This window comes from Artibeus jamaicensis, unplaced genomic scaffold, assembly GCF_021234435.1.
Source record: "Artibeus jamaicensis isolate MK-2021 breed Jamaican fruit bat unplaced genomic scaffold, CSHL_Jam_final contig_410, whole genome shotgun sequence".
Taxonomy (NCBI): Eukaryota; Metazoa; Chordata; class Mammalia; order Chiroptera; family Phyllostomidae; genus Artibeus; species Artibeus jamaicensis.
This window is the reverse complement of record NW_026521820.1, coordinates 1,280,318-1,303,463: the sequence shown is the minus strand read 5'-3', so window position 1 is coordinate 1,303,463 and position 23,146 is coordinate 1,280,318. Positions and strand designations below refer to the sequence as shown.

Genomic DNA, 23,146 nt, shown 5'->3' with positions numbered 1-23,146 from the left:
GTATATATATTTCAGGATTTAAAAATTAGACCCCATTAACAAACCTAAACAATAACCACCCACTCTAGTGTCTCTGACTCAGGCCTCTGTCCTCTCCCTGTAGCATCCAGGTCACAAAGCCAGCAGGTATCTGACCTTCCACCCCAAAGTTTACACAGTAACTTCCTTGCCTACAAAAATCCTTTGTCTTCCCCCTCAAGAACTGCTACTCCAACAAGAGATGGACAATGGTTCATATCAACAAATATTGAACGTGCCACACATACATAAATCAGACAGTCAAGAACTGCTATAAGAACCCTAATTCCCATATCAAAGACCCAGAGATCTTCCCCCTTGGCAAGCAAAACCCTGCCACAAACCAAGAAAAGTATACACCTGGCTGACAAGCTAGCAGACCCGGGCCCCTATAAGAGAACAAAACCCTTAATTGAGGTCCCTGGGAGGAAAAAGCAATTTTACAAATCAGCAGTGTTCATCTTTATCATCTCAATGACCAATGTTTAAAACTTGCATACAGAACTGACCTGAACATTCAGCATTTGGAATGTGGGCCCTTCTTTCCAGAGTATTCTACAATGTCTTGTCACACATTCACACACACAAATACAGCAGGGTATACTGCTCCCTCACAACAGTCACATTTCAAGGAGAGCATGCAAGATAAGTGTTATAAAATTTATTCGTGGAAGCATTCACATATTTTTAGGTGGGAAAGGTGATATGCAAATTTCACTACAAGGTGCAACAAAATCATACAGGAAAGAATGGTACAGCTGACGCAGGATTGGCAGTGGAACAATTCCAAACAAATGTTAGATGAGAGCACTTCACTGGGGAAAAACTTAAAATAATAATTTAAAGCTTCATGAGACAAGATATGCTCCAATTTAAAACACTAAGAAATAGTACCATCAATGAAAAAGGAAATCAACTTCTAAGTGTACCAAAAGGGCTGGAGGGCAAACGAAAATTTTCAATTGTTGAGGTACAAATAGGAGTGGTTCCTTAAGAGGGGCATTAATTATTATTAATGATGAACCCTGCAAATACAAAATAAAACCCCAATCACTCGTCACATAATCCAAAATTTACATGTAATAAAGGCAAGGCAATAGACTCAAGTTATGGCCTGTCAAATATTTACTCCACTGACATTATCTACAGAAGCACTTGGCCAATTTGTACACAGTGATTCCTTATGCACGCTGAAAAGGTTTCTGTAAAAATGACACTATATACAAATCTGTACACTGATCCACCAGAGCGATTCTCCATCTCCCGGGGAGGGGAGTTACAACTTAAAGCCAGATACCTGAGGTTTCATTTCTTCAGTTGCCTTTTCATAATCCTAAATATACACTTTTGGGTTTGATTTTTGTTTTTAAAGATACTTTCCTTGATGTGTGTGCTATGGTTAAAATTAAAAACAAGAATAATAAAATAAAATTATCACTTGAAGGGGCGGACCCTCTCGATCCCATCTAGAGACTTATCTGGCCAAGGACCTAGTGAAGAGGGACCCGTGGCCCTGAACAGGCAGCCTCAGCTGGGGGGTACGTATCTTCAGCAAAGTCAGCAAAGGCTCTCATTGACTTTTTTGAAGGAAGAGGACAAAGAAGAAAGAAAAAACAGAATCCCAAATGCCAAAGGGATTTCAGTGGGATGACGTTCCTCCACCACTTAGAGAATATCTAGGAAAAAACAAAAAGAGAAATATAAGTAAATAAATGCCATTTCTCTAAATTAAAAATTTAATTTGTAAAAATTCAATCAATAACAAAAATCTTAATTTTTTCAGATATTCCCAAGTCATAAAACAACAGAGCAACTATCGATGAATTAATTATATAAAGAATTCAGCCCTGGCTCGTGTGGCTCAGTGGCTGAGTGCCGGCCTGCAAATCAATGGGTCACCGGTTTGATTCCCAGTCAGGACACATGCCTGGGTTGGGGGCCAGGCCCCTCGTAGGGGGTAAGAGGCAACAATACATTAATGTTTCTCTCCCTCTCTTTCTTCCTTCCCCTCTCTAAAAAATAAATAAAACCTAACGAAAAGGAGATATATAACATTTAAAAAAAAAATTCATAAGAATTAAGAAAATCCTGATTCTGCCCTGGCTGGTATAGCTCAGTGGATTGAGAGCAGGCTGTGAACCAAAGGGTCCGGGTTCAATTCCCAGTCTGGGCATATGCCTGGGTTGCGGGCCAGGCCCCCAGTGGGTGCCATGTGAGAGGCAACCACACATTGATGTTTCTCTCCCTCTCTTTCTCCTTCCCTTCCCCTCTCTGTAAAAATAAAGAAAGAAAATATTTTTTTAAAAAAAGAAAATCCTGATTCCAACACAAAAATTTTCATTGTTAGGTAAAAAGTGAGAATGTGATTCAGCCTTCCAGAGGGGGAAAAAAAAGATGTGAATAAAACAGTAAATAATACATCTTTAGTTATAATCAATTTTTAAAAACTGAAAAATCAGTAATACCCAATGATATAGTAAGATTCCAGGAATACAGAAACATGGCTGGTTTGAGTACCAGTGCAAGAAAGTATTTTGGCCACAAAAACACTGACAGTTGTTCAGGTAATCCACCTCCTGGCAAGGTCTTTTTTTGTAATTATAATAATTAGGAAGCAATTCTGACATCCAATAAAAGAGAAATAGTAAATAAGCATCTAAATAAAACAACAGACCAGAAATTATAATTATATCCAAATATGAAAACTATACACAGTAAGTGTACACAAAATTATACATGTAGTTTTATAATTTCTTTATCCTAAATACAAAAAATGTCTAAAACTTATATGTGCACTACAATTTTCATAAATGTAAAAAGTTAGTAAGACACACACATACACACACACACAATCTCCAAATACACACATATAAAAATAAAAAAATGGAAGGCAACAAACCAAAAATAATGAATGATAATGGTATCTGGGCTAGAGGGGTGTGATCATGTACAATTTCTTTTGTTTTCTAAAAATTCTATAGTACGTTCTTGCTCTGGAATATAAAAAAGGATAAGGATGAAGGTGGAGGGTCCCCTCATGGCTAAGATTTCCTCAACCACCTCGAAACTGACCTAGTCACAGCAGATGAGTCCCATTTAATGGGACTTATTATAAATATTCCAACCTAAATGCTTCTTTTCAGGCATTTATAATACTTGGCATTCTCACAGAAAACAAATGGTTACGTAAGCACCTCTTCAAAAGCATGCTTTAGCACAGATCCTAAGACTCACTTTTCAGAAAACATAAATGCCTTAGTCACAGGAGGAACTGGTGCCACACAAAAGGATCCACACATTAATTCAAACTAAGATGTACAGGAAGCCTTTGAAATGCTTTAGACAAAAGTTTTGTTTTTGTTTTTGAGGGGATACTATGAAACATGAGCAAGGACCTCTGTGGTTTGACAGCATTTGGGTAGGGATACTCAGGAAGAGCATGGGGAGTCCAGAAGGAGTAAATGGACAGTACCAGCCAAGGCCTGCAAAAAGCAGATAGGGACCCCAGGGAGGAGGGTCATCTGATGGCTGAGAAGCAGGGTTCACAATCATAACAAAGGAAAAAAAAGAGAGAGCCATCTGGGGAAGAAAGAAAGAATGCTAACTTATAGCATGTCTAATGCATAAGTGGAAAGTAAAACCTCAAACATAATGTGGACAGTTGTGTTTGTATTACATGGCTGCTGAGCATCTAAAATGTGGTGAGTTCACCACAGATGTGCTATGAAATGTATGTAAGACACATACTGGATTACAAAGAGCACCAAAAGAAATGTTAAAAACCTTACTGATAGTTTTTTCTAATGATTACATGGTAAAATAAGATTGCAGATGCACTGAGTTAAAAAAATATAATATTAAAACTTACTTTACTTGCTCCTCTTTTTTTTAATGTGGTTACTACAAAATTTAATTACTTTCCTACTAATGCTGGTACAGATCAACTCATATCAGCAACTGAAGAAAGGGGAACAGAGACAGACCAATTAAATACGCACAAGGCCACACCTGAGTCCTGGAGCTGCAGGGAAACCAAGGCACATATAAGAATCACTAGTAACAATTTCAGGCAAGTTGGGAAAATACCAGCCCTAGAAGTGGTGCTACAAAAGCAGAAAACAAGACCAAAAACAAGATGGTAATGCCACTGGTTTCTGGTTTAAGTTCTCTTTGTTTCAGACTTTAAGTCTTCTTTATTTTTAGTAAGAAGTAAATGTCACTAAAATGAAGTGTGAAGTGATTCCAAATTTCTTTGAGAAATTAGAAAAATGGACCATTATACATAAGAAAAGCTTATGCGATGATAATATGAAAAAAATCAATGAATATTACAACAAAGCTACGTTAGAAATCAATTGCATACACACAATAGACAGACATACATGAACATTGTAACAACAGTGTTTGTGTGAGGATGTGGTGACTTTTTTTTGTTCTGTTTTCCTCTATTTTTGTAATTTATTAGTATCAAAAGGGGCAGGGGAAAGAGGACAATTCTTCCTATTGCTTCAAAATTGAAGGAAGACAAATAAACTGTCTGTATTCTCTAGCCTAAACTTCGGAGCAAGTCAGTGTTGGGATGTCTTTTACAAAGAAACCTGAGAGTTCAGGAGAATATAACTGAAGGGTAAGAATTAAGGTTTCTCTTGATGTCCCTCTTTAGAGGGACTCTTCACAGGATATCAGGAAGCCCCTTCAATCATCACTTACAAAAAGTAGCAAAGATGACCCCATGTACTCCAAACTTCTTTATATGCTATCAAGCTGACACTTCACAACAGACCTGAAATGTTCCAAATTCTCGGCAGGGCTCAATCATCATTTGGAAGGTGAATGTCAAAGCAATGACATGCCTTGTGCTCAGGGTATTGAAGGTTTAGGATTCGGAGGAGAAATGGAGCCACAGAGATGCTGGGCAGCACCCATCCATTCTCTCTAAATACCCCCAAATGACTGTATTTATGCCAGGGTATCAGTCAAGGAGTCTGCTAAAATGAGTTCGAGAGAGTGGGTAGGGATACGGGTCATTTTCCTCACCCACAACCAGGGCCACTAGTGGGGACCAGGAGTACCCTGCAGGCTGGTATAGACAGAGTGTACTGAGTCACAACAAAACTTTAAGGCAAGAGGCAGAGCTGAGATCTGGCATGGCAACCCAAGGAAAAGAGCAGACCCACATCTATCCTCATGGAACTCACCAAGCCCAAACTTACAGAATTTTTGGACACTTGACTTTAAAGTATAAAACCAAACAGATAATTACCAACATCTGGCTAAGGACTATATAATTAGGCTACATCATTAAAGCGGGTATTTTAAAGTCATTCTGTATTCATGTGGCAAAAAGTTCTGTGGTCCTTCCCAGTCATTTCCAGATTCATATCATTCATTCATACTGATTTCTACAATTCAGAACAAGGGAAGAGAAACAGAGTAGGAACTAAGTGCCAAACTGGCAAACGGAGGATAGAAGAGCAGTCTGTTTGAAGGTGCTCCCACACCCAGCCTTCAAAAGCCAGAGGACAAATGGTATAGCCTCCATGAAGCTCTGTTCCCTGGAGGCAGTGACCTTGGCTGCAGCACTGGTGGCAGTTACCTCTGGAGCCGCTGTACGAGCTGGGCCACCATGGTGTCCGAGATCCCAGGGCATGCCTCTTCTGCCAGGTAGATGGCCCCTCGCAGTTCTTCTATGGACCCCATGTTACCGCCACACGCTTGGCTCTTCTCCTTCAACTTGAAAGACACAAATGTGAAGATCATAGGAATCAACGAGCATCTATTTTAGAGAGTAACAAAACGTGTGGATCCATAACAACTCCAGCCACATGAGTACTGGCAGCGACTTCAGCTCAGGAACCATTTCTTTCAATGAACAGTTTTCTGAATGCTGAGAACACTATGTATAGAAAGGTCATTACTGAGACTTAAGTCATTACCCTCACTAGAGTGAGCAGAGACAACTAGCTTCCTGTGCATCTTTCCAAAATGTGATGATGGCAATCTGTCCTCTTTTATTTTTCCATTTCAATCTAATCTTATACCAGAAAAGCAATTTTGAAATTACTACTTTCCACACTAAAGTTGCCATGTGAACCATCTAAAGCTTACTAATTAGATAAAATTTATTAATATTAATAGGTTGGTTCATAGATGCCAACGAACTGTCTTGTTGGTCCTCTTTTCTCAAAATATTCTATTTCATGTAAATAAGTACCAGCCCTAAATTCTGGGAATCTGCAACATCCCTCTTAACACCTCTGCTCCCATGAGAAATCATGACAGTATCATGACAATCTGTTCAGGCACCTTTCTCATTTTAAGGTCAAATTGGTCTCTTCTTGGAATTCGACTGAAGTGTACAGTGCAGAAGAGGAGCTGCTCAGGTCAAGGAACAGCCAAGTCAGGACTGTGGGCCACCTGAACAGGCTCCGGTTGGCAGGTGTAGAGAAAAAAAAGACTTTCTCTTCAGGAGTCCTCCTCCCTCCTTAGTTTCATGTTTAAGAAATAGTTTACAAAATAGCTTTGGCTTTTAAAGCTGCTGTGAACACATGCTATCATTCCCAGCATCAGTCTCATTCAAGAAATAATAGTTTCACCTTCTCCCTGCTAAAGGGACATATAGAACAACAGAAAAGGCCTGGCCTGTGAGTTTACCTTTAAGTTTAGCTAGAATACAAAATGAAAGTATTATTACATCTAGGATTACTCATTAATTCTGAGTAATACTTTCAGAATAATATTTTTATATGCCCAATAACAAATAAACAAGCTTTGGACCTATAAGAAAATATATGCCATTTTCCCCAATTGCCTGACTGATCCCAGGAAAGTCACTATAAAGGGTCTCAGGAAAGCAAGAGAGCATCTAGAACACTTGAAGGATCAATCTCCCAAACAACATACAAAAAGAGCAAATGGGGTCTTATAGAAGAGCAATGGTACCCAGCAAATCAACAAAGGCTAGAGCCAGAAAGCAACACAGAAGGGGCCTCTATCTGCCCTGTGTTGTTTAGTTTTCCAACTAAAAGCAGCGTGTTCAGTGGTTACAGGGTTGGACCCTAGTCTGCCTGGGTGGCAGGAGGGCCCTTAAGCAAGCTAATGAAAGCAGCTGATGGCCTGAGAAAGGGGTGGGAGCTTGGAGGAGAGGCTAAAAGAGGGAATAGGATAGGGACTGGCCTAGAGCACCCTGGGCACGGTGAAGGCACTGTGGGACTGGGTTCAGGCCAAGGGGAGCACTTCCTTCCTACCTTTGACAGCCCACCTCAAGTCTGAAGGTTTTGTGACACAGAATCCCTGGAGAGCACTGAATCACTACACAAACAGAAGTTACTGACTAGTGTGACTCACTCTGAATTATCTTAAAGGCCACCTGAACCAGGAAGTAGGCACAAGAAAATGAAAAGAAAGGGGTATTTCCAACTTTTTTTCTACTCAGATACTAATCAAATAAAAAATAATCTTCACTCTCACGAAATCTCTTCTTAAAACATCTCAAATACAGCATGCATATAGATATCTATATCTATATGCCTCCTTGAGAAGGAACAGGGAGGTGGCACAGGATGCAGTCACACAATAAGGAACTGAAAAGGACCCTCACCTGGTAAACAAGTGACCCTGTTGGGTAAAGTGACCACTCTGGTTAACTGAGTAAGGGTTAGGGTTAATCTGGGGGCTCAATGGGAAACATGAAGACTCCAGGGAACCTGGTGTCTCCTTTAAAATAAAAATTGACTTTTTACACTGCCATAAATATGTCTGAGCCAGACAGATCACATTACACCCAAATACTTTTTGTTGAAAGCAGCACGACTGAAGTTAAAAACTGCTCTGGTAATACATGGACTTAGGTTGGGTCACTGATGCCCTGTCTGTATACTCAAGGCGGTAACATGGTGACATTTCCAAGAGACTGGACTCTAGCCAGCCTTCCAGGAGCAAACCTCTCTCCTGCATGTTCTAACCTCTGAGATTCTACTGGCAACACTGTCACAGAAGGAGTGCCCTGTTCTCTAGTCCTTTTCCTCCCTTCTCAGCTCCCCCCAACGGTCAACTGGGTGTCTTACCTCTGCAAACAAAGGAGAAATAATTGTAGACAAACACTGAGAGAAAGGCCTCTTTGGGATGTCTTTCATCTTGGGGAAGAAAAAAGGTGATTAGAAATATTTAACATCCACGTTTGCAAAAATTCCATAAACTTCTGATGGTTGCTATCCAAATATAATGTCTGCAATGTTCTCTCTTCTGTACAAAATCTGAATAGAACTGCTTTATTATCCTTCCCTGAACAACAAAGTTCCACTAGCAGTGACATGCAAAACCATGGTCTGGATTCCACATGGAAAGGTACTAGGGGTCCAGAAAATTGCACTTTGTGGATGCAGGCAATGCTGAATTGTACCACTGTGCTACCTATGTAGGACGACTTAACCAATGAATCCTTGGAAATTGAGGCCATGTCAGAGCTGGTGGCTGTCATAAAACAGTACCCTATTTTTCACTTTTGCAAACTCTATCTGAACACTTAATGACTCATACCCACTTATCAAAGAAGGACTTATCGTAACACTAAGGGACAGCAACTGGTCAACTGAGAAATTACACCCCTGAGCTTTAAGAAAATGCTAAATACAGCTTTTCATAAACTTAAAACAGGCATAAAATCAATTAATCAAAATAAAGTTTTATATAACTATCAAAAATGATACATTTAAGATTTTTCCAACTACAATTGACACCCAGTATTATTTTATATTAGTTTCGGGTGCTGAGCATAGTGATTAGACATTTATAATTTACAAAGTGATCCCTCTGGTAAGTCTAGTACACACGACACCATAGTTACTATAATATTACTGACTTCCTTCCTTATGCTACATCCCCATGACTATTTTATAACTGCCAATTTGTACTTCTTGATCCTTTAACATTTTCACCCAGCCCCCTAAACCTCCCTTCCATCTGGTAACCATCAGTTTATTCTATAAGTTGTTCTTTTGTTCATTTATTGGTTTTTTTTGTTTTGTTTTTAAAGATTTTATTTATTTATCTTTAGAGGGGAAGGGAAGGAGAGAGGGAGAGAAATATCAATGTATGGTTGCCTCTCATGTGTCCCTTGCTGGGAACTGGTCTGCAACCCAGGCATGTCCCATGACTGGGAATCGAACCATGATCCTTTGGTTTGCAGACCCGAGCTCAATCCACTGAGCTACCCCAGCCGGGGGGCGAGGGGGTGGGGTATGTGTTAAGATTCCACATATAAGTAAAACCATATGGTACTTATCCTTCTCTGACATTTCATTTAGCATAAAAGCTCTCTAGGTTCATTCATGTTGTCACAAAAAGGGATGAAAATCCTTTTTTTATGGCTGAGTACTGTACATATGTATTACATCTTCTTTATCCATTTGTTTTTTGATGGGCAGTTAGGCTACATAATATCTTGGCTATAATAAATAATGCTGCAATGAACATAGAGGTGCATATAGTCTTTCAAATTAGTGTTTTGGATTTCTTTAGATAAATATCCAGAAGTGGAGTTGCTGGGTCATATGGTAGTTCTATTTCTAATTTTTTGAGGAATCCCCTACTGTTTTCCATAGTGGCTGCTAGAATTTGCAATCCCACCAATAATGCACAAGGGTTCCCCCTTTTCTCCACATCCTCACCAACATCTGTTGTTTGTTGATTTATTGATGATAGGTATTCTATCAAGTGTGAGGTGATATCTCACTGTGGTTTTAGTGACTTTAAATAAAACTTAATCTCAAAATTCTAGTACTTCACATTACCCTATGTGCAAAATAGGCACAGTCCTGTCAAGAGAGCTTTAAAGTCATCACATATTTGAAACTTCACCCCACAACCCATGACTCCCACTATATGTCCAAGTGTCAGGAAATGCTGACTCCACAGCACAGCAGGACAGAGAGCAGAAACTAGCACTGCAGGTCTGACTCTCTGAGTAAGCGGACAAGACAAAAATCTCTTATTGTCAATTCATCGACAGCAAAATTCCAAAACAGGCTGCCCTGAGGGATCTCACCCAGCCCCCTAACAGTCACAGAAAAGTGACTGAAAAATGCTGACTGATAACAAGCGTTAGTCACTCCAGTAACAACCAAACATACCTTATTTCTTTCTAAATCCAATGGCTGAAGAGCTCCATTCTCAAGACTCTTTGGATCTTTCTCTCGTATTGTGAAGATCCAGTCTCCCGAGTCACTCCCTCCAGCTGCTTGGCCATCTGTGTCCGTTTCCCTTAACAAAGAAACCCAGGAGAACTCCATGAGTAACTTGGCTCTGCAGGGGCTAAGACTTCATATGGAGGAGATCCACTGGTGGCCTCTCAAATCACAACTCAGCACTCAACACTGCCTGGCTACCATGCATGTCTTCTCTGTCTCACACTCACTCCACAGCTACTTCCAACCTTCTCCACTCCCCACCAGTGACACCCACTCCCATTCCCTCTTGGGCTTCAGAAAAAAGCTTGCCTCCTACCTCAGAGAATAGAGAGACCATCAGAATGTGGTTCCCATAACATCCCACAGTGCCAGCTGCATCCACACCCACCCCTCCCACCTATTCCTCAAATGGAAAGCAGGGTCTCCTCCCCTGCAGAACAATACTCTCCTCCTCTGACAGCCCCCTTCTCTTGGGTTTTTCTCCCCTTAGGCTCCTTCCCACCCCAGATTCAAAATGCATTCCTTTTGCTTACTCAACACTCTCCTTTCTACCTGCCGCCAGTCTCTCTGCCACAGTTCTTGAATGGTACTATACCTACTACCTCCATTTCTTACCTTCCATTCATTCTAACACTCACCCCACCCCTGCAACTGCTATGGCCAAAGCCACCAAGCCTCTATATACCATTAGACAAACGAGTTACTGGTCAATCCTTAACCTGCTCGAACCATCAGCTACAAATGATCCTGCTGATGACACTTAGCTCCTTTAGATGCTCCAGACTCCTGAGGCCACACTGTGTTCGAATTTCTTCTGACTCATGTCATTCCCAGGTTCACCTTTATGCTGGCATTTCCTAATACTTGGTCCTAAGCCTCAGGCCCTCCTCACTCTGCAGGTATGCCCTGAATAACACCATTTGTTCTCATGGCTCCAGTGACCATTTTTAGAGTGGTGATTCCTAAATCTGTATCATCTACCAAAACATTCGCCTAAACTCTAAATCTCAGTGCCACTCTCAACTAGACACACCCTCTTGGTCATCCTGTCTGCAATTCAATCACATTGCACAACGAACTCAGTTTCCTATACCCTGGCCTCCACAGACCAGTCTCTTCTCTAACATCATCATCTCAACATCATCCACCACACTGCTGAAGCCAGGACTGTCTCCTCCTCCTTTACCCAAATCCATGGCCGCATCTAGGTTCTCCATTTATCTTTCTATCCCCATTGCTACCACCCTAATTCCTCAACATCACAACCTCAACAAATTCCAAATCAGTGGTTCTCATTCTTGCCTTTATAATCAATCACCCGAGACCTTAAAAAAACACTTGGGTTTCATGCCCAGATACTTGGATTCAACTGGCCTGGCTTCCCTTCCCCTTTTATGTACTGAAATGGCTCCTAGACCTCATTCATCTCTTTAGCTAACAGAATTCATAGATGTTTAACTTGACACCTTAACTTCATGATTCAGAGTTTTTACAATGCCCAGTATCTACTAGAACACAACACAGTATCACAAAAACACATAATTGTATCTTCTTAAAATATGTATCTAAAACAGTTTCATCTGATCAGAATTTTGAGAGCAGGAAGTATAACAAAGGCAAAAGAAACCCAGTCAAGTTCACTTTATAAAGTTTTATCACAGACTTTGCACAGGAAAATCCCACTGACAACAAAAAGAAGCTAAAAAAATCCCAAACAGCCCCATACTTTACTAACACAAGGAGTACAATCAACCTGGATTAACTAAGGAAGGGATGAGAAGGAGGACTTAAAGCCCACCCAAAGAAGAGACTAGAACAAACAGCCCATGCCCCCACCCCCATGCCTGCAGCTCAGGGCACACAGCAGTCATGGACACACCATCTGGCTCATACAACACCTACAAGACTCAGGAGGAGCCAACTTACGTGTCAGAATCTTCAGAGCTAGAGTCTTCATGGCTCTGTTCAGCCTTCCACCTCTTGTACCTGTCAATGAGCTCAGTCAAGTAGGAAGTTTTCTTTGCATTGCGTATTATAAACTTGTGCTTCAGTAACTCCTTGGCAGAAGGTCTCTGGAAAACAAACCACCAAACAATGAAAACAGAGAAAGCATGAGATGAAGTCCCTACATTTTACTTGATTCTACCCCAAAAGTCAGACTCTGCCTCGAAATGGCAACCAACCACACTAATAGCTAACGATCAAATTCTACTTCAAAGTTTGTTCCCCTAAGACCTATTCAATGAATAGCCATTTAGCACCTCTGTGTGGGACACTGCGTACAGTGTGGATATAGCATTTAGTATCTGATGTTAAATTCTCAGGAAACCATTCAATGAAAGCAAGAGAACTTACACAAAAAAAAGCATTTACCTAGAAAACACTCCAGAGAATTTCATGAAGGTCATTCAAAAGAGCTAAAATATGCCTCCTAGTTTTTATAAAACATTTTATTGCAAACGCTGGCAAGAAAGAAAACATACTTTGTATTACCTTGTTAACTTTCTATATTAATGTTTGGCTCCACCCCCCCAAAATAAAGAAAAATGTTCATTTGGCTCCACCTAGAAAAAACTAGAAAAAAGATTAAGAGTTACCCTTTTCCCGTTTGCTGAAAGAGTGTCTGAGTTCTTAGTCATCCAGCTCTCCCAATTTAGAAATGCAGGTTTCCCAAGTCTGCCTCTTTTGTGGTGGTCGGGGTGAGGACTTCATCCAGGCCCTGGACTAAGAATGGCCACAGCCAGACAGCATGCTTTGAACTTGGCCAACTCCTTTGCCCTTGAGGTTGGCAAAACAAATTATAGGGAGCATACGTCCCAAGGAAGCTGAGTAAAGCCCAAATTGGAAAAGGCAGCGGGAACACACAAGTCAGACTAAACTCACACTTATTCCAAATTACTAAAGCTTTATTAATGAGAGGCAGACATGTTTGTCAAATTGAAGCTTGTGAAAAACCTGGGCCACCTCAGATATTTCTCTCTCCCTATCCAGGTGATTGAGAAACCCCAAGTATCTCAGAAGTGCTCACATTCTCAGCTTCTCATCCTTCTCTCAGTGTATTTGGGGTCCAGGTAGGGGTAGAGAAAGTAAACTTATACCAGCAAGTATTTTTAACGGTAAGATGTATACATGTATGGGTGTATCTTCTTGAGTGCTGGTGCCCTGTGACTAGGAGCTAACATCAGGATACAAAGTTTGGAACACCATGGCCATGTAGAACAAACAGCCCCACCAATGCCTGGTATATTCTGCATCCCCTAGCAGGGGTGTCCAACATTTTCGTGTCTGTGCCATACTGGAAAAATAGTTGTCTTGGGCCACACATTCAATACATTGAGACACGTAATTGCACACAAAAAAATCTCATAATGTTTTAAGTAAATTTACAATTTTTTGTAAGGCTGCATTCACAGCCATCCTGGGCCACATGCAGCCCATGGGCCACAGGTTGCACACCCCTGCAGGAGGATCTTAGAATATGCTGCACTCTCCTTTAACGCTCTAACAAACCATGGTGCTCTTGTAAAACTAATCACCCATTTTTAAATAAGAGCAAATAAAAAGGGGTCCAGCTAACCCTGCTGGAAAAGTTCATAAGCAAAACAAAGACATGTGGTGCTATACACAACACCAAAATATACAGATAGCTCTCAAATAGTGTCCTAATTCAGAGAGAAAACTAGGCTAAAGTTATGTACTTGTTACTGTCACACAGCTCTCCCAGAGTCAATAAAACATAAAGAAGAAAGAAGAGGCGGAAAGAGAGGTGGTTGGTTCATTCACATTTTATTTGCTTTTCTTTTCCAGGCACATGCCAAGAAGAAACTGAAAACATTTGCTCTAAAAACTTTAGCCATTATTTTTCAGGCAAGACTTTCCAATTACTAAAAAAAGCTTAACAACTTATAGCCTGACTTTCCACCATAAACATTAAAAACTTATGATTACACATGTAACAATAAGAACAATATTCAAGCTTGATAAGGAATGAGACACTAAAAACCTGAAAAATAAATTTTAATCCTCCAAGACAAAAAATAAAAACATATTTGCAGGACTTCCGCCAAGATGGAGGCATAGGTGGAAACACTGTTCCTTCTCCCACAAACAGGTTTAAAAACAACAAAGTTTTAGCAACAAAAACACAGCCAAACCACAGAAAATTGAACTATATGGAAGTCCCACAACAACAAACCATTCAGGCAGACTGGTAAGAGGGGCGGAGCCAGCAGTGGAGCAGGGTTGGGCAGGAAAGAGCCCCCAACCCAGGCGTGCAGCTGAGGGTAGATCCCAGGTGTGGGGTAGCAACGGGCAGACCCAGTGAAGGCACAAGGTGGCAGGCTGACCCCGGTCACACATTCTCGAGTAGATAAACCAGAAAAGGGGCAAGCAATGAGATAGACCGTGCAGGCCCCAGCGGTGGGAGGGACCACTTTTGCTCCCTCTCTGACCCTGCCCCCACATATAGCCTCACAAATCAGAGACCTGGGAGGCCCCGCCCTGGTGAACACCTATGGCCCCCTAATCACATGTAACAGGCTCAAACAGACCAAAACATAGCTCAAGAAGAACTCAAACCCCAGAGCCAATAACTCTAAGCTACCAAGAAATTGCCACCCTATCAGAGGCACAGTTCAAAACACTGGTGATCAGGATCCTCACAGAACTGGTTGATTGTAGTCACAAATTAGAGGAATAAATGAAGGCTAAACTAATTGAAATGAACGGAAATGCATAGGAAAACAATAGTGATGGAAAGGAAACTGGGACTCAAATCAAGGGAGTGGACCAGAAGGAAGAAAATAAATGACCAAACAGAAAAGAATGAAGAAACAAGAATTTAAAAAAATGAGGAGAGGCTTAGGAACCTTCAGGACATCTTTAAACGCTCCAACATCCGAATTATAGGGGTACCAGAAGGGGAAGAGAAAGAGCAAGTGGAAAACTTATTTGAACAAATAATAAAAGAGAACTTTCCCAATCTGGCAAAGGCAATAGACTTCCAGGAAATCCAGGAAGCTCAGAGAGTCCCAAAGAAGTTTGACCCAAGAAGGAACATACCAAGGCACATCATCATTACATTAGCCAAGATTAAAATGAGGGAGAGAATCTTAGAAGCAGCAAGAGATAAGGGGACAGTCACCTACAAAGGAGTGCCCATCAGACTGTCAGCTGATTTCTCAAAAGAAACCTTACAGGCAAGAAGGGGCTGCAAAGAAGTATTCCAAGTCATGAAATTCAAGGACCTACAACCAAGATTATTCTATCCAGCAAAGCTTTCATTCAGAATGGAAGAACATATAAAGTGCTTCTCAGATAAGATCAAATTCAAGGAGTTCATCATCACCAAGCCTTTATTATATGAAACGTTAAAGAGACTTATCTAAGAAAAAGAAGAGAAAAAAGATGAACAGTGAAAGGACAGTAAACTCACAGTTATTAAGAACCACACCTAAAACAAAAGCCAACTAAGAGGACAGCTAGATCAGGAGTGGAAACATAGAAATGAAGATCACATGGAGGGGTTAGTAACAGGGGAGTGGGAGGAGGAGAAGGGGGGAGAAGGTACAGAAAATAAGTAGCATAGATGGTAGATAGAAAACAGATAGGGGGGCAAGAATAGCAGAGGAAATATAGAATCTAAAGAACTTGAGACACATGGTCATAAACTAAAGGGGGGGAATGGTGGGGGAGGGGGTGTGCAGGGTAGAGGGAAATGAAGGGGGGAAATAGAACAACTGTAATGGCATAATCAATAAAATATATTTAAAAAACATATTTGCAATTCAAAGATACAATCTTATCCATTTAGAAAGAGAAAAAAACTGAGACTGTGAAGACAGCTGACATGACTGATTTAAAAATTCCACTAAGATGTATCTAGACCAAATCAGGCTACACAGGAAGAGGTGCCTGCTCATTCTGATCTCATGAAACTCACAAAGCTTGGCTCCTTGTTCAAACAGGCTTCAACAAACTCCTTGAGGGGTTTGCTGTAGTTTCCTTCCAGCGTCGGGGGGTTGTTCTTTGGAATGAGGAATAAAACCTTCATGGGGTGCAGCTCAGAATGAGGTGGTTCCCCTTTTGCAAGCTCTATGGCTGTTATGCCCAGGGACCAGATGTCTGCCTGCAACAAAAAAAAAATATCTTAGATACCTAAGAGACCTACCAAGTAGGAATAAATTCAAGCAGGAGTAAATTCAAATAAATATACAAGGTCTGTCCAGAAGGTATTCAGTCCCAGCCATGTAATATAAAAAGAGACATTTATTGAAGAAGATAAAAGATACAAGAAACATTGTACATAGGACAAAGACATCTCAGTCCCCTTCAAAGCAGGAACCTTGGGACCTCACACAGTTCTCCTAACTGCCCTATTGTATTTTTCTGAATCTCACTGATGCTCTTAAATCTCTTTCCTTTCAAAGGTGATTTTAGTGTGGGAGTGTGGGAAAAGCCAGATGTCTGCAGGACACCAAATCTGGACTGTTGGGGAGCTGAGTCACCTGGGTGATTTGATGTTTGCCAAAAACCTCTGCACAAGACATGATGCATGCATGAGTGGGCACTTTGTCATGATAAACTGCCAATCACCAGTTGCCCATAGCTGAGGCCTTCTGAATCACTGGTATAGTTTCCACAGAGGAATGTGCAAGCTTAACACAAGATTTGATGCAGATCCATTGCTTTACTCGCTTAATCATTTTGAATGCCATGGCTACACAGTACACCTGCTCACTCAATGGCACCTACCACCCCCCACGGACTAAGTACAGTGAAGTCATCACTGTTCACACGTGCACATTCCAATCCAGGTTACATCAATACTGTACAAACTGTTATCGTTATATTAATAATGGCTAGACTTTTTCCAAACAGACCTCATACTTCTTACCAAAAATGTACCTCTCAATATACTCTTTAAGGTTTTGAAAACATTATTTTTTACCAAAAATAAAAAAATATAAGCTTTTGGTTTAATTTCAAAATAGGCAACACACAGGAGAAAATTTAATATACAAAACATCTATCTCTGAACTGAAGACAGCTTTTACAATTACTCCTCTTTCACTCACTGTTGCAGGTATAATGCATTCAATGCCAACTGTAGTCCCTGAGTCAGTCAGTAGGGTAGGCCAACAGAGGTGAGCAGAGAGGGCAGATCTGGGGAGTGGAGGTGTGTTTGCCAGTTAAGTAATGCTTAGAACTAATGTAATGCTCTGAGATTGGGAACAGCCATCTGGGTCTTACAGAACAAATTTAAATACTAGCTCTATCACAAAAGTCTTGTAACGCTAAGACAAAAGATCTAATCTATGAGCCTAGTTCCCTCATCTGTAAAATGCGAACAGCAACATGTTGACTGTGCAAGGTGCCTAACACAACACCCAGAATTTAATGTACAAACACATGAAGAGACTTCCGCCAAGATGGAGGCATAGGTGGAGACGCTATGCTTCCTCACACAACCAAGTTTAGAGACAACTAAATCATAGCAACAATAAACACAGCCAAAACACAGAAAATTGAACCTTTTGGAAGTCTGATAACAAATTCTTCAGCCTGACCTGTAAGAGGGGCGAAACCAGCAGCTGGCGGAGCTGGGTAGCACAGAAAAACTCGGTCAGACGGACTCAGGCGCGCGGAATCCAGGCGCAAGGTTGGACCTGGTGGGCAACTCAGCAAGCAATCGCGGGGAAACAGTGAAGAAGCAGGGCTGCGGGTTGACTGTGGTCACGCGTTCATGCACTCGTGTGTGGATAGACAAGCGAGGGAGTGGGCGATTGGACGAGAGCCAGCAGCCCCAGCAGCCCCAGCAGCCCCAGCAGCAAGTGGCGGGCCGCCATTTCCCCGCTCTAACCCCGCCTCCACATACAGCGTCATAATCCAGCGACCTAAGTGGCCCTGCCCTGGTGAAGAACCTAAGGCTATGCTCTCCACCCAGCTGGGCGAAACAGCAGACGGGGCTGCCATTTCCCCGCTCTGACCCCACCTCCACATACAGCGTCATTATGCAGTGACCTAAGTGGCCCTCACCTGGTGAACAACCTAAGACTCTGCTCTTTACCCAGCTTCGAGAAACAGCAGAGGGGGCCACCATGTCCCCGCCTCCACATACAGCGTCACAATCCAGTGACCTGGGAGTCCAAGGCTCTGCTCCTCATACTTAATGAGCGCGAACAGACCAAAAATGGCTCAAGAAGATCTCAAAGCCCCAGAGCCTATAAATCTAAGCGATGAAGAAATAGCAAAACTCTCAGATGCACAGTTTAAAACACTGGTGATCAGGATCCTCACAGAACTGGTTGATTATAGCCACAAATTAGACAAACATATGAAGGCAAAACTAATTGAAATGAATGGAATTGCACAGGAAACCAATAGCAATGAAAAGAAAACTGGGACTCAAATCAATAGAGTGGACCAGAAGAAAGCAAATAATGGCCAAACAGAAAAGAGTCAAGAAGCAAGAATTCAAACAAATGAGAAGAGTCTTAGGAACCTCCAGGACATCTCTAAACGCTCCAACATCCGAATTATAGGGGTACCAGAAGGGGGAAAGACACAACCACCAGTGGAAAACTTATTTGAACAAATAATAAAGGAGAATTTCCCCAATCTGGCAAAGGAAATAGACTTCCAAGAAATCCAGGAAGCTCAGAGAGTCCCAAAGAAGTTGGACCCAAGAAAGAACACACCAAGGCACATCATCATTATATTAGCCAAGATTAAAATGAAGGAGAGAATCCTAGAAGCAGCAAGAGCTAAGGGGACAGTCACCTACAAAGGAGTTCCCATCAGACTGTCAGCAATTTCTCCAAAGAGACCTTACAGGCAAGAAGGGGCTGGAAAGAAGTATTCCAAGTCATGAAATCCAAAGACCTACAACTAAGATTGCTCTACCCAGCAAAACTTTCATTTAGAATGGAAGGACAGATAAAGTGCTTCTCAGATAAGATCAAATTCAAGGAGTTCATCATCACCAAGCCCTTATTATATGAAATGTTAAAGGGACTTACCAAAAAAAAAAAAGAAGTTAAAAAAAAAAAAAAGATGAACAGTGAAAGGACAGCAAACTCACAGTTATTAACAACCACACCTAAAATGAAAGCAAACTAAAAGGACAGCTAGATCAGGAGTGGAAACATAGAAATGAAGGTTAGCAACAGGGGAGTAGGAGGAGGAGAAGGGGGGAGAAGGTACAGAAAATAAGTAGCATAGACAGTAGATAGAAAATAGATGGGGGGGCAAGAATAGTATGGGAAATGTAGAATCTAAAGAACTTGAGACACATGGTCATAAACTGAAGGGGGGAATAGAACAACTATAACAGCATAATCAATAAAAAAATTTTAAAAAAACACACATGAAGAAGTGGAAAATACTCATATAATGCACCCTCATATACCTATCACAAGAATTTAACAATCATTAATACAAGTTTTGTAGTATATGACAAATAATAGATTAAAAATGTCGATATTTTCCCCCAGTACTTTCAGTTTGCCAATACAGTTTTTATTACTTATTAACATCTAAAATTAACATCTGTGAGAAGTAGCCAATCAATGTTTCTCTCTCACACCACCGTTTCTCCCCCTCCCCTTTCTCCTTTCTACTCTCTAAAAATAAATAAAGTTTAAGAAAACCTAAGACTTATGTTCCCTTTTAGTTCAGTGAGATGAAGATGCTAGTGAGGCAAATAAATCCTTTTCTTTCCCCAGCCTGATCTTCCTTTGTGAATCACTGTGCATACCCGAAGATGGAACTGATGGGAGCATGCTCTCATGACACTAATAACAGAATGAACCCTGCTATCCTACACCTGTTAAGCTCTACCTGTGATACAGAGACCAGTTGTGAAAATGTCCAGAAGATACACAAAGAAAAATAGAAGGGAGAAATGGGAAAGAAGCTGAATTAAACTTGTGTAGCCAGAGACCACAGTGACCAAAAGAGCAACAGTGCCATCAGAGAACAAACTGTTCTGTCAGGGAAAACCTGTGTTGAAAACATGCATTCACTGGAAGGATATTCCACAAAGCAACCTCAGGAAAAGGCCCTTTGTTTAGGCATTGCTTATAACAAGAACTACTAGCCCAGAGTTAAAACTAATGAAGGTGTGTGTATGTGTGTCATACCCCTAAGGCTTCAGCAAGCCTTCCAACAAGCCTCAATTCTCAGACACAGACACTATCCTCACCTGCAATTTCCATACCTCCTGGGTCAACAAACTTGGGAAGTAAATTTCACATAAATATATTTTCACAGATTGTTTCTACTAAAGAGTCGTTGAAAATTTTTAAGAAATTTAAAAAATGTTTTAAAGAATTAAGCCACTGGTTATGACACAAGCAAATGAGTTTACTTTAAAAATAAACCAGAGAAAAAGGTAAAGTAATTAAAGGTCAGGTGACAGACTCTCGAGGTTCCAATCAAGTGTGCATTTCAGGCAACATCTTTTTTTAATGTAATATATTTTATTTTTTTAATATATAATCTTTATTATATTTTTTCCACTACAATTTAGTCCCCCTACGTCCCCCCCACCCGTCAGCAATCATCACACTGTTGTCCATGTCCATGAGTCCTTTCTCCTTTTTACTCAATCCCTCCACCCCCTTCACTCCACCCCCACTTACTATTTGTCATCTGTTCTCCATCTATAAGTCTGCCTCTTTTTTGTTTGTTAGTTCAGTTTGTTCGCTGGTTTCCACATGTGACTGAAGTTATACGGTATTTGTCTTTCTCTGACTGGTTTATTTCACTTAGCATGATGTTCTCCAGGTCCATCCAGACTATTGCAAAGGGTAAAATTTTCTTTTTTTACAACCAAGTAGAATTCCATTGTGTAAATGTCCCACGGTTGTTTTTTTAATCCATTCATCTAGTGATGGACACTTAGGATGCTTCCATTATCTTGTCAACTGTTAATTATAATGCAATGAACAACAGGGGTGCTTATGTTCTTTCGAATTAGTGTTTTCAGTTCCTTCAGATATATACTCCCAGAAGTAAGGTTGCTAATCGAAAGGCAGATCCATTTTTTTAATATATTTTATTAATTATGCCATTACAGTTGTTTTATTCCCCCCTGCATTCCCATCCACCCTGCACACCCCCTCCCCCACCATTCCCTCCCTTTAGTTTATGACCACGTGTCTCAAGTTCTTTAGATTCTATATTTCCCTACTATTCTTGCCCTCCCCCCTATCTATTTTCTACCTACAGTCGATGCTACTTACTTTCTGTACCTTCTCTCCCCTTCTTCTCCTCCCACTCCCCTGTTGCTAACGCTCCATGTGATCTTCATTTCTATGGTTCTGCTCTTGATCTACCTGTCCTCTTAGTTTGCTTTTGTTTTAGGTGTGGTTGTTGATAACTGTGAGTTTGCTGTCCTTTCACTGTTCATCTTTTTTCTCTTCTTTTTCTTAGGTAAGTCCCTTTAACATTTCATATAATAAGGGCTTGGTGATGATGAACTCCTTGAATTCGATCTTATCTGAGAAGCACTTTATCTGTCCTTCCATTCTAAATGAAAGTTTTGCTGGACAGAGCAATCTTGGATATAGGTCTCAGGATTTCATGACTTGGAATACCTCTTTCCAGCCTCTTCTTGCCTGTAAGGTCTCTAGTGAGAAATCAGCTGACAGTCTGATGGGAACTCCTTTGTAGGTGACTGTCCCCTTAGCTCTTGCTGCTTCTAGGATTCTCTCCTTCATTTTAATCTTGGCTAATATAATTATGATGTGCCTTGGTGTGTTCCTTCTTGGGTCCAACTTCTTTGGGACTCTCTGAGCTTCCTGGATTTCTTGGAAGTCTATTTCCTTTGCCAGATTGGGGAAATTCTCCTTTATTATTTGTTCAAATAAGTTTTCCACTGGTGGCTGTTCATTTCCCCCTTCTGGTACCCCTATAATTCGGATGTTGGAGCATTTTAAGATGTCCTGGAGGTTCCTAAGTCTCCTCATGTGTTTGAATTCTTGCTTCTTGACTCTTTCCTGTTTGGCCATTATTTTCTTCCTTCTGGTTCACTCCATTGATTTGAGTCCCAGTTTCCTCTTCATCACTATTGGTTTCCTGTGCTATTCCCTTCATTTCAATTAGTTTAGCCTTCATATGTTCCTCTAATTTGTGACTACAATCAACCAGTTCTGTGAGCATCCTGATCACCAGTGTTTTGAACTATGCACCTATTTCTTGGTAGCTTATATTTATGAGCTCTGGGGCTTTGAGATCTTCTTGAGCCATTTTTGGTTTGTTCACATCCATTAATTATGAGGAGCAGAGCCTTAGGTGTTCACCAGGGCAGGGCCGCTAAGGTCGCTGAGTTGTGAGGCTCTATGTGGGGGCGGTGTCAGAGCAGGGAAATGGCAGCCCCCCTCTGCTGCCTCTCCCCACTGGGGCCTGCTCAGTCCCGTCGTCTCACCGTCTCACCATCCACTCCCTCGCTGGTCTATCTGTGCACGAATGTGGGACCACAGTCAACCCGCCGCCCTGCACCCTCACTGCGTACACCCATCGCTCACTGGGTCACTCACTGGGTCCACCTGTTGCAACCCCATGCCTGGGATCCATGTGCCTGAGTCTGTCTGACCGAGTTTTTCTGTGCAACCTCGCTCCGCCAGCTGCTGGCTTCGCCCCTCTTACCGGTCAGGCTGAAGAATTGGCTGTTATTAGACTTCCGAATAGTCAATTTTCTGTGTTCTGGCTGTGTTTTCTGTTGCTAATATTTTGTTGTCTCTCAACTTGGTTGTGGGAGAAAGCACGGCATATCCACCTACGCCTCCATCTTGGCAGATGTTCCATTTTTAATTTTTTAAGGTACCTCCCTCCATACTTTTTTACACAGCGGCTACACCAATCTACATTCTCACAAACAGTGCAAAAGGGTTCCCCTTTCTTCACATCATCTCCAACACTTGTTGTTTGTTGAGTTA

At 41.2% G+C, this 23,146-nt stretch overlaps 1 protein-coding gene across 6 annotated transcripts in view; it reads right to left on the bottom strand.

The window, feature by feature from the left end:
• Positions 1 to 664: 664 nt before the first annotated feature.
• STK24 (serine/threonine kinase 24) overlaps positions 665 to 23,146 on the bottom strand; it is a 136,698-nt gene continuing 114,216 nt past the window's right edge. For 5 of the 6 annotated variants that reach the window (XM_037138145.2, XM_037138147.2, XM_037138148.2 and 2 more), the window contains 6 exons: positions 16,147 to 16,332; positions 12,132 to 12,277; positions 10,149 to 10,278; positions 8,085 to 8,153; positions 5,615 to 5,751; positions 665 to 1,694 (listed from right to left, as the gene is read on the bottom strand). In XM_037138145.2, the coding sequence (XP_036994040.1) occupies positions 1,658 to 1,694; positions 5,615 to 5,751; positions 8,085 to 8,153; positions 10,149 to 10,278; positions 12,132 to 12,277; positions 16,147 to 16,332 (705 nt within the window). In that variant the 3' untranslated portion in view covers positions 665 to 1,657. The remainder of the gene's footprint in view (positions 1,695 to 5,614; positions 5,752 to 8,084; positions 8,154 to 10,148; positions 10,279 to 12,131; positions 12,278 to 16,146; positions 16,333 to 23,146) is intronic. The other variant, XM_037138146.2, reaches the window with a different exon arrangement.